At 44.4% G+C, this 12,592-nt stretch overlaps 1 protein-coding gene across 6 annotated transcripts in view; it reads right to left on the bottom strand.

Annotated features, from left to right (window-relative positions):
• The window catches only part of skic3 (SKI3 subunit of superkiller complex), a 165,551-nt gene that overhangs the window by 53,411 nt on the left and 99,548 nt on the right, over positions 1-12,592 (bottom strand). For all 6 annotated transcript variants that reach the window (XM_072516311.1, XM_072516309.1, XM_072516310.1 and 3 more), the window contains 5 exons: positions 7,719-7,901; positions 6,037-6,184; positions 3,018-3,096; positions 2,272-2,333; positions 1,949-2,005 (listed from right to left, as the gene is read on the bottom strand). In XM_072516311.1, coding sequence (XP_072372412.1) covers positions 1,949-2,005; positions 2,272-2,333; positions 3,018-3,096; positions 6,037-6,184; positions 7,719-7,901 — 529 coding nt within the window. The remainder of the gene's footprint in view (positions 1-1,948; positions 2,006-2,271; positions 2,334-3,017; positions 3,097-6,036; positions 6,185-7,718; positions 7,902-12,592) is intronic.

Below are 12,592 nucleotides of genomic sequence, written 5' to 3' on the forward strand. Positions count from 1 at the left end.
TCCTTGCCAGAATCTCCTGAGCTACGGACATGCCCAAAACATGTGGACATGATTCGCGGGCCCTCCCGCACACCGCCCACACCTAACCTCCACGCCTTCAAAGAACCTGCTCATACGGGCCACAGTCATATGCGCCCTGTGGACCACCTTGAATTGTATCAGGCTAAGCCTGGCACACGATGAGGACACGTTAACCCTACACAACGCGTCCTCCCACAATCCCGCCTCTAATTCCTTGCCCAACTCTTCCTCCCATTTTCGCCTTACCTCCCCTATCGGGGTTCCCTCCCATTCCATGAGTTCTTTATAATTTTCCAAGACCTACCGCTCCCCCGCTCCTGTTCTCGACACCACCTTGTCCTGTATCCCCTGGGGCGATATGTGCAGAAAGACCGAAACCTGCCTCCGTGCAAAGTCCCTCACCTGCAGGTAGCAGAACCCATTCCTACCGGGCAGCCCAAACTCCTCCTCCAAGTCCAGAAAACTGCAGTCAATAAACAGGTCTCCTAACCGCTCGATCCCAACCCGCTGCCACCTCCGAAACCCCCCATCCAGCCTCCAGGTGTAAACCGGTGACTGCCACAGTTAGTGCCACAGTCCATACCGACGCCCCCTCCATTCCCATGTGCTTCCGCCACTGTCCCCACACCCTCAAAGCCGCCACTACCACCGGACTTGTGGAGTACCGAGCCGGTGAGAACTGCAGAGGTGTCGTAACCAGTGCCCCTAAACGATGCCGCTCCCACACCGACCCGCCCCCCCACTACCCACTTCATCATCATTGCTATTAACCTCCCAATAGTAGTTCCTAAAATCCGGTAGAGCCAGCACCCCTCCCAACACATCCCAGCAGCACCTTCTTTACCCGCGGAGTTTTACCCACCCATACGAACCCAGAGATCACAGTGTTCACCCTCTTTAAAAAAAAAAGCCTTCGGGATAAAAATAGGCAGGCACTGAAATACAAAGAACCTCGGAGAACCGTCATCTTTACCGTCTGCACCCTCCCCGCCAGTGATAACGGGAGAATATCCCACCTTCTCCAGTCCTCCTTCACTCGGGTGGGCAGCACGGTAGCACAAGTGGATAGCACTGTGGCATCACAGCACCAGGGTCCCAGGTTTGATTCCCCGTTGGGTCACTGTCTGTGCGGAGTCTGCACGTTCTCCCAGTGTCTGCGTGGGTTTCCTCCGGGTGCTCCGGTTTCCTCTCACAGTCCAAAGATGTGCAGGTTAGGTGGATTGGCCATGCTAAATTGCCCTTAGTGTCCAAAAAGGTTAGATGGGGTTATTGGGTTACGGGGATAGGGTTGAAGTGAGGGCTTAAGTGGGTCGGTGCAAACTCGATGGGCCGAATGGCCTCCTTCTGCACTGTAAGTTCTATCTGCTCCACTAGCCGAGCCAAATTCAGCTTTCGTAGCTGCTCCCACGCCATCTGGATTCCCAAATACTGAAACCTCCCCCCCCCCCCCCCCCCCCCCCCCCCCCCCCCCACTGATACGAGTGGGTCAGAAATATAAAAAGTAGGCCGTCCGCACATAACACCTTGTGCTCCAACCCCACCCCTACGGTACTTTCCCCCGCCAGTCCGTGATGCTCTCAACGCCATTGCCAGTGGCTCTATAGCCAAGGCAAACACAGTGGGGAGAGTGGACATCCTGTCTCATCCCCCGGTGCAGCCTAAAATAATCCAAACTCACTCGGTTCGTCCGCATACTCGGCACCGGTGCCTGTGACCCAGTTCACAAATTCTGCCCAAACCCAAACCGCCCAAGGACCTCCCACAGATACTCCCACATCTGAGAAAATATTAATAGATCAATTGTTATAAGATGTTATATCAGAGATACTATGAACAGACCTTAAATAATTACAAAACCACAAGTAATTCCAACTATCTTGACTATATATTTTACTGTTGTTTAATCACTAGCGTTCGCAATATTTACCTCAATACTTTTGTTCTTCAAATAAGTTGCCCCCAAGTTGGTCCAGGCCACTACATTCTAGTACAAGAGATCGTCACACTTGAAAAGTCAATGATTAAGCAGTATTGTTACAGCTTTTGAAACACATGGTATTAGAAACAGTGAAAAAAGTTTACTTTTCATTTGAAGATAATAATTTAAATCTTAACTCAAACTGCAATTGTGCAAACAGTATCTTATGCTTTTACAAAGATTACATCATGTGACCTACATTCTAAATCAAAATATTTGAGTAAAATGTATTTACTGGAAAATGTATAAAAGAAAGTTGTGAATTTACTTACATTTTGTTCAACCTGAACAGATTTGATAAATGCATGCTGTGCAAGGGCATAATTTTCAATACCTGCATCAGGACAATATGGAAAATAAATAAAATACACTATATGATTACTGTATATTTAATTATATGAATGCATCACGCAGGGGGGGATTTTCCGGATCGGCAGCGTGAGCGGGAAATCCATGAGAGTCCCAAAACGCAATGGGAAGCCCGATGTTAAACATCGGGATCCTCATTTGAATACATTTAAATATCCTCCTCCACCCCACCCCTCACTGTCACCCCATTAGATTTTCTACTGAATGACAACAGGTCTGTCAGAGCACGCAGCTGGCGAGCAGATCCGCCAGAGGCGTTCAAAGGAGGGTTGTTGGTTCTCTTTTTAATTTATTGTATTTGGTTCTGCCAGTGTGATGTTGTGGGACCGACCCCTTCATTTTTTCAAGAATGCTAATTTGAAAAATTATGAGCCAAACAATGTGTCAGTGAAAGCTGCCTTTGGGATTGGCAGCTTCCTCACCACTTTTCCCACCCACTGTGTCTATTTTTTGGGAAATTATGTCCCTAATATAAGTTATTTAACTTATTTGCTGTTTTTCTTATTTACTAGGCTAGGCTAAAAGCTAGTCTAAATCAATGGCTTAAAAAAATTAGCCTTATCAAGAGAAAACTGAACACAACTTTATGATAGGTTTGCATGGTCAGTTTTTACCTCCAGACCAAACGCTATATTTGAAATGACAGTACCTTTGTAACTGGCAATAACTCCAAGTGCATTCCAGTACAGATGATTTTTGCTGTCCAACATCACAGATTTTTTAAGGCACTGTTGAATAAAAATACATTTAAAATTACATTGCATTTTACAAATTGTAGTAATTTTAAAATTGATTCTCAAGTTAACACCTGGGGCTGATTTCCCTCTAATTGCACTTGGGACTTAAAGCTTGATTGAGTACACAGCAGAGTAAAAATGTGAGAGGATCACATGTACTTAATAGTCTGCTTGACTATCTGTATATTAATTGAACTTAACAAAAAGTCATATGGGATCCATGAATTAGATGTGCTCTTGCCCAGTGTTCTAATCCATGATGTTCAAACAAAATTAGGAATATTTGCAGCAATGCCGGCCTGGAGTTTCTACTGGGGATGTAACTGCATATTCTTCTTTTCTATTTGGGGGCATGACCAGTTGTGTGGGTGGGGACTGATTTGGGTAAAGGCACTGTTGAATTAACGTTAAAGATTGCAGATAACATGAGCCTAGTTACAGGAATAATTCACTTATGCTTAAAATTCTATGATCTTGTGTGCTATTTCAGAATCATAGAATTTGCAGTGAAGAATTTGATTGGATTCTGACCAGATTAAATACTACCTTGGTGGAAAGCATGAGAAAATTCAAAGTTATTTATCCAATGTAAAATAAGATATTTCAAGCAGTGATTGCAAAACAGGCAGAATATATCGCCATTGGAAAGAATGCTAACGGTAGCACAAGTGGCTAGCACTGTGGCTTCACAGTACCAGGGTCCCAGGCTCGATTCCCCGCTGGGTCATTGTTTGTGCGGAGTCTGCACGTTCTCCCCGTGTCTGCGTGGGTTTCCTCCGGGTGCTCCGGTTTCCTCCCACAGTCCAAAGACATGCTAAATTGGCCATGCTAAATTGCCCTTTGTGTCCAAAAAGGTTAGGAGGCGTTATTGGGTTACGGGGATAGGGTGGAAGTGAGGGTTTATGAGGGTCGGTGCAGACTCGATGGGCCGAATGTCCTCCTTCTGCACTGTATGTTCTATGTTCTATGTAAGACTGAAATTAAGCATTTTGATAAGTGCAGGATTGAATTGAAGACTATTCTGTTGGGCGCCTAGAGAAATTGATCTATTAAAACACGTTAGAAACTATACAGTGGAAAATGACAGATCCCTCAAACATTTACGTGAGGTGAGATGAGAGTGATTGCCCTTGACATTGGCCAGCATTTGGCCAAGTGTGGCATTAAGGAGCTTCAGCAAAACTGGAGTCAATGGGAATCAGGGGGAAACCTTTTTTTGCTGGTTATAACTGATTGGAGTCATATCTAGCAAAATGGAACATGGTTGTGGTTATTCAAGCTCTATCATATCAGTTCCAGGACATTCATTCTGGATAAAAGCAAATTATTTCAGATGCTGGAATCTGAAACCAAAGAGAAAATGCTGGAAAATCTTAGCAGATCTGGCAGCATCTGTAGGGAGAGAGCTAACGTTACGAGCCCAGGTTACTCTTTGTCAAAGCTCATTCTGGAGTTCCACAGGGTGGTGTCCTAGGCCCAACCATCTTCAGCTGCTTCATCAATAACCTTCCATCCATCATAAAGCCAGAAGTGGGAAAGTTCGCTGATGATTGCACAATGTTCAGCACCATTTACGACTCCTGAGATACTGAACAGTCCATGTCCAAGCACCTAGACAGTGTCTAAGCTTGGACTGACAGGCAGCAAGTAAACTTTGCAGCACACAAGTGCCAGACTCTGACTATCTCCAACAAGAAAGAATCTAATCATCACCCACTGACATTCAATGGCATTACCATACTATTTCCCCATTATCAAAATCTGAGAGTTAGCATTGACCACAAACTGAACTGCACCAGTCACATAAGCACTGGGGCTACAACAGAAAGTCAGAGGTTACAAACCCTGCAGCAAGTAACACACCTCCTTACTCCAAAAAGTATGATGTGGAGATGCCAGCGTTGGACTGGGGTGAGCACAGTAAGAGGTCTTACAACACCAGGTTAAAGTCCAACAGGTTTGTTTCAAACATTAGCTTTCGGAGCACTGCTCCTTCCTCAGGTGATTCACCCGAGGAAGGAGCAGTGCTCCGAAAGCTAGTGTTTGAAACAAACCTGTTGGACTTTAACCTGGTGTTGTAAGACTTCTTACTCCACAAAGTATGTCCACCATCTACAAGGCACAAGTCACAAATGTGATGGAATACTCTCCACCTGCATGGATGACTGCAGCTCCAACAACATACAAGAAACTCAACACCATCCAGACACCTCATGCACCAACATTTACTCCCTTCACTACCAATATATAATGGCAGCAGTGTGTACCATCTACAACATGTACTTCAGGAACTCACCAAGGCTCCTCAGAGAGTACCTTTCGGACACATGACCACTATAATCTGGAAGGACAAGAGCAGCAGATGCATGGGAACATCACGACTTGCAAGTTTCCCTCCAAGTCACTCACCATCCTACCGTGGAAATATATCATAATTTCTTCACTGTGCTGGGTCAAAATCCTGGAGCTCCCTCCCTAGCAGCACTGTGGGTGTAACTACACCACATGAACTGCAGTAGTTCAAGAAGGCAACCCCCCACTATCTCTCAAAGACAATTAGGGATGGACAATAAACTCTGGCCTAACAGGTGATGCCCACATTCCATGAATGAATTTTTAAAAATCTAATTCAGCAATTTGTTTTTGATTTAAACATTTGAGAAGCAATAAAATGAAGCACAAGTTTATATTGAGGAAATGGGATGTAATTACCGAAGATTATATATTTCTCAAGGTTGAAGAAGAAACCAAAACAGAATGAGCGCTGACAGTATGGTAGCCATCATAGTGCACAATTCAACTTCATGCAAAAAACAAAAATCAAAAAACAAAATAAACTGCATCAAATTTTCATTTACAAAATGGTAAACTTACATTCTCTGGAAGGTAAGTAAAACACTTCTGTTTTTTTATAAAAAATTAATCATATACCTGAAGTGCCTTTTCTAGTAACTCAGGCACTATATTCACTTCTCCTGCAGTAACCAGGTGCTGCTGCGCCTGTCGGTAGTAGTTCATGCCAAGGTCACACCACAGATTCGCAGATGTTGACATCAATGTAAGAGCGCGCCCATAGCACCTAGGAGAAAATAAGTTGCAGTTATGAAAATAACGCCCCTTTCCCATACCACAAACATAAGTAGGAATCAGACAATGGTTACAACACGGGGCCATTCATCCTATCATGTTCATGCCTGTGAGCACTCTACAAGTGCAAATAGTCTAGTCCCACTCCCCCTCACTTTCTGTGTTGCCTTACAAATCTTTTCTCCTCAGATGTAATTCTCCAGTCCTCTGATACCACCCATGTATCTAAAGAGGATTGGAAAATTATGGCAGTATCATTGGTATTCGTATCAGATTAACTTTATTACAACTGGGCTTTCCAATACCTCCTCTTTATCAAGTTTCACTATTACTTTGGCAGAGCCTTTTTCCATGGTAATGCCAACTGCAAAGTACCCATTTAGAACCTCAGCCATGCCCTCTGCCTGGATATATAAATCCCCTTTTGGTCCCTCATCTGATCTACCCGTTTTCTACTATCCTTTTACTATTTATATGGCTATAGAAGACTTATATCTTTATGTTTATGTTATGTTTATGTTCGCTGCCAGTCTCTTCATATATAATATCCATGCACCTCTTCTTTCCATTTTCCTTCCCTCTGAACTTGCTACATTCAGTCTGGTTCTCATGTATTATCAACCTCATATCTAACATATGTACCCATTTTCTGCTTTATCTTAGTCTCTGCATCTTCAGTCATCCAATGAATTCTGACTTTGCTTTCCCTATCTTTGTCCCTTACGGGAATAAACCACAACACTACCTGGACCATCTCCTCTTTAAAGGCAGCCCATGGCTGTGTTATGGTTTTGCCTGCCAACCTGAAGAAAACAGACTCTTCAAAATACTAGACTGTACAGGGACAGAAATAAATAAGTGACCAGGATTCAGATGGAGGAAATTAAGGAAGAAAGCAATGTGTCTTTTTAAAAAAAAATTCAGAGTACCCAATTAGTTTTTTTCTAATTAAGGGGCAATTTAGCGTGGCCAATCTATCTAACTTGCACATCTTTGGGTTGTGGAGGTGAAACCCACGCCGACATGGGGAGAATTTGCAAACTCCACACGGACAGTGATCAGGGCTGGGATTCCTCAGTGCCGTAGTCCCAAGCAATGTGTCTTTTGAAAGAGAAAAGATATACCTGCAAACTGTTGGGGACAAGACCTGAAATGTTTGTAAGAATTGGAGGACGATGATGTCAAACATCTAGGACAGAAAGGGAGAGGAATTTAACGAACTAGAAGAGACAGTTGCTGCAATGCTCTCAATCTTAGAGGTTATGTTCTTTAGCTCTTTGTGATTAACACTGGAGCGGAAGATAAAAGGGGTATAACAAGAGGGTTTTGGAAGCAGTGAGTCACAAAAAAAGGTTCTTACGATTTCTCTTGAGAATGATTTTAAAATAGTCAACAAAAGTAACTAAGATTATGGACTTGAAGTTGAGCACAAAATAATAAGCTTATAGTTATAGGGAGGGTTTTAAAAAGTGGCAACTGTTCTTAATATATTAAAATATATCACTTTTTGATTGAAAGTAATTTACCTTCCTCCTAGGTGAAGTAGCTCATTTTTGTTTAAAGACTGCACGTTACTCTTTTCATTCTGTCCAATAAGAACGGCAGAGACTTTGATGTTAACTTTTGTTGGTGACAAAGCATAGAGTGTGGTACACGTGTCTCCAATTAGCTTCCAAAGACATGATACATCCGGACGACACAGTACAGCTCTGTAATAAATTCAGAGGTGAAATCATAAATGTAGGTATTGAAAGCACAGCATCAATTACAAATAGCTGCCTTTATCAAAATTTTGATTTGATTTATTATTGTCACATGCATTAGTATAGAGTGAAAAGTATTGTTTCTTGCATGCTATACAGATAACGCATACCGTGCATAGGGAAAGGAGAGACTACAGACATAGCTAAGGTGTAGAGAAAATATCAATTTAATACGAGGTAGGTCCATTCAAAAGTCTGATGGCAGCAGAGAAGAGCTGTTCTTGCTGTTCTTGAGTCAGTTGGTACGTGACCTCAAACTTTTGTATCTCTTTCCGAACGGAAGGTGGTGGAAGAGTGTGTGTCCGGGGTGCGTGGGGTCTTTAATTATGCTGGCTGCCTTTCCGAGGCAGTGGGAATTGTAGAGTCAATGGATGGGACGCTGGTTTGCATGATGGATTGGGCTATATTCACAACCTTTTGTCGTTTCCTGCAGTCCTGCACCAGTTCACCAGATTCTCTATCTCATTCCTGTACTCTGTCTCATCATTGTTTGAGATGAGCAAATTTGAAAATCGAGTTGGAGGGGAATTCTGCCACACAGTCATAGGTGTACGAGTATAGTAGGGGGCTGAGGACACAGCCTTGTGGGACACCGGTGTTGAGGATGACCGTGGAGGAGGTGTTGTTGCCTATTCTTACTGATTGTGGCCTGTGGGTTTGGAAGATCAAGATCCAGTCGTAGAGGGAGGAGCCGAGGCCCAGGCCACGGAGTTTGGAGATGAGTTTCATAGGAATAATGGTGTTGAAGGCTGAGCTGTAGTCAATAAAAAGGAGTCTGGCATAGGTGTCTTTATTATCTAGATGTTCCAGGGTTGAGTGCAGGGCCAGGGAGATGGCATCTGCTGTGGATCTGTTGCAGTGGTCGGCAAACTGTAGTGGACCAAGGCAATCCGGGAGGCTGGAGTTGATTCGTGCCATGACTAACCTTTCAAAGCACTTCATAATGATGGATGTCAGAGCCACTGGACGATAGTCATTAAGGCACGCTGCTTGGCTTTTCTTTGGTACAGGGATGGTGGGGTACAGGGATGATGGTCGTCTTCTTGAAGCAGATAGGGACCTCAGATTGTTATAAAGATGGGTTCAAGATGTCTGCGAATACCCCCGCCAGCTGATCTGTGCAAGGCCAGAGTGCTTGTCCGGGTACCCCATCTGGGCCAGTGGCTTTCCGTGGGTTGACCTTCAAGAAGGTTGCTCTGACATCTGCAATGGTGACCTCAGATCCAAGTTTATCTGAGGCTTCCGGGGTGGAGGGCTCACTCTCGCTGATCTCTTGCTCAAAGCGGGCATAGAATGCATTGAGCTCATCAGGGAGGTGTGCGTTAGTGCCGGTGATTTTACATGCCTTCATCTTGTAGCCCGTTATGTTTTGCAGACCTTGCCATAGTCGGGGGGGGGGGGGGGTACATTTGGCTAGCCTGGAACTTGAACTTGGTCCGGTACTGTCTTTTGGCATCTTTTGATGGATCTCCTTAGATCATATCTGGCTTTCCTGTATAGGGGAGGGTCGCCTGACTTGAACGCCTCAGACCTACAGACTTCAGCATCAGTGGATATCTCTGTTCATCCAGGGTTTCCGGTTGGGAAACACGCGGATTTGCTTCTTTGGGGCACAATCTTCTACACACTTACTAATGAAGTCAGTTACTGTAGTGGTGTACTCATTCAGGCTGGTCACTGGTCACAGAGTTTTTAAATACTGACCAGTCCACTGACTCAAATGAGATCATCCGATTCCTCAGACCAACATTGCATGACTTTCTTTGAGTTCAAAGTTAAGAACGTAATAAATAGGAGTAGACCACAGGCCCATTGAGCATGCTCTCCCATTCAATTAGATCATGCCTGATCTTGGGCTACAACTCAGTGGACTTTCATGCCCATTCCCATATCCCTTAATTCTCTGAGACACCAAAATTCTGTCTATCCCAGCTTTAAATGTATTCAGCGATGGAGCATTTACAATCATCTGGGATAGAGTCCTAAAGATTCATAACCCTTCAGGTGAAACGTCTCATCACAGTCCTAGAAGATCAGCTCCTTGTCTTCAGACTGTCTCCTTGTTTTACACTCCCCGACCAACGGAAACAATCTGAAACTCCTTCAGAATTTTCTAGGTTTCAATGAAATTGCCTCTCAACCTTATAAACTCCAGAAAACATAAGCCCGATTTATTCAGCCGCTCATCTTGGGGCAACCCCTTCAATCCAAAGACCAATTTGGTGAACCTTTACTGCATCACCTCTGTTATAACCTGCCTACTTACGATTGGCTGGGGACTAATGACTATCCCACAATCCTATGGGAGTATGAACTTCCCCAATGAGGGGGGCGGAGAAACTCCTAGTATAAATAAGCTGGCCAGTTCAGGAACCAGCAGGAAGCAGAAGGTAGCAAGGGAAGTTACTGCTACTGTTATGTATATATTGTTATAGTAAATAAACGTTATTATTTTGTATCCTTAAAACTCGTGCTGGATTCTTCGTGGCCCTTACAAAACTGGCGACGAGGATGGGATTGTCTCGGCATCGTCCGATTCGGCAGTTTGCGCCCGGTGACCCAGTATTCGTACGGAATTTTGCTGGCGGTGCCCAATGGGTTCCTGGTGTAATCTTTCGCCAAACGGGCCCTATATCTTACCAAGTGCAAGCCCAGGGTCGTCTCCAGCGAAAACATGTAGACCACGTCCGGTCCAGAAGATCATCCCCTCAAAAGATTCCCCACCCTTGGAGCTCAGTTCAACAGCCGCAAAGACCAGAGACAAGGGAAGGTAGTCCTCAAAATCTTCCACTGGTGCCTCACTCGAAGCCTGCGCAGGTCGTTACGGGACCGAATGGAGATAGAGACGCTGACATGACGGAGGCAGCAGACTCTGACTCCGAGATGGAGACACAGGATAAATCAGAGGGGGAATCCTCGGGTCCACAGGCCGTGGATGTACAACCGCGCCGTTCATCACGGAAGCGCCGGTCTCCGTCTCGTTATACGCCACCTGATCCAGCGCCGCGTGCAAATGGCGTCTGGCCTGCGGCCAAACGAGTTCGATGCCTTCCTTCGCCAGGGTCTTCGGTGGATTCCTTGGACTTTGGGGGGAGGGATGTTATAACCTGCCTACTTACGATTGGCTGGGGACTAATGACTATCCCACAATCCTATGGGAGTATGAACTTCCCCAATGAGGGGGGCGGAGAAACTCCTAGTATAAATAAGCTGGCCAGTTCAGGAACTAGCAGGAAGGAGAAGGTAGCAAGGGAAGTTACTGCTACTGTTATGTATATATTGTTATAGTAAATAAACGTTATTATTTTGTATCCTTAAAACTCGTGCTGGATTCTTCGTGGCCCTTACAAAAACCTCCAATACAAGTATATCCTTTCTTAAATGCGGAGACTAAAACTGCACACAGGACTCCAGATGCTGTCTCACTGAAAACCTGTACAACTGTAGCAAGGCTACTTTATTCTCATACTCCAACCCCTTTGTAACAAAGGCCAACATCCCATTTGCCTTCCTAATTGCTTGCTGCACCTGCAAGCTAACTTTGTGTTCCTTGTACAAGCACACCCAAGTCTCTTTGAACAAAAACACTTACAACATTCATACCTGTTAAAGAATATTCTGCTTTTGAATTCTTCTGGCTAAAGTGAATAACTTCACACTTCCCTATATTGTACTCTTGTCACCCTGATGCCCACTCACCTAACATGTCCAAATCTCTTTGCAGCTTTTCTGTGCCCTCCCGACAGCTTACCATTCTAACTAGTTTGGCAACATCAGCAAACTTAGATACATTACTCTGTCTCTCCATCCACGTTGTTAGTATACATCGTCAACAGCTGAAGCCTCAGCACTGATCTTTGTGGCACTCCACTATTCACTGCCAGCCAACTTGAAAAAGCTTTGTTTATACCCACTCTGTTTTCTATCAGTTACCCAATGGTTAGCATTGCTGTCTCACAGCCCCAGGAACTCATGTTAACTTCCGACCTTGGTTGATGCTCTTCTGCATGGGTTTCCTCCGAGTGCTCTGGTTTCCTCCCACAGTCCAAAGCTGAGCAGGTTAGGTGGGTTGGCCTTGCTACAATTTCCCCTTAGTTCTCAAAGATGTGCAGGTTAGGTGGCGTTATGGGGATAGGGTTGGGGAGTGGTCCCTGATTCGGGTGCTCTCTAAGAGGGTTGGTGCAGACCCAATGAGCTGAATCAGAGGGTTGGTGCAGATTCAATGGGCCAAATGGCCTCCTTCTGCACTGCTGAAATGCTATGGATCCAAGACAATATACTACCCCAACTCCACGTGCCCTTATTTTGCCTATTAACCTTTTGCACAGCTCTTTCTTGAATGCCTTTTGGAAATACAGGCATACCACATCCACTGGTTCCCCTTTATCCACCCTGCTAGTTACATCCTCTATATGCTAGAGATTTAAGGCAATAAAAATATTAAAATGTTAAATTATTTGAAACAAAGTGCAAGTTGATAATGCTGCAGCAATGAAACTGGACATTTATAGGGGTAAAGCAAACGCATCAACAAATTACATTGAAGAATTGTTAATTTAACAACACAAGGAGTGAGAAGATAGTGCAAGATAAAAAAATCATGAATTCAATGTCAAATCAGGCACAGAAAGAAAAGA

This window comes from Scyliorhinus torazame, chromosome 9 (genome assembly GCF_047496885.1).
Source record: "Scyliorhinus torazame isolate Kashiwa2021f chromosome 9, sScyTor2.1, whole genome shotgun sequence".
NCBI classification, from domain to species: domain Eukaryota; kingdom Metazoa; phylum Chordata; class Chondrichthyes; order Carcharhiniformes; family Scyliorhinidae; genus Scyliorhinus; species Scyliorhinus torazame.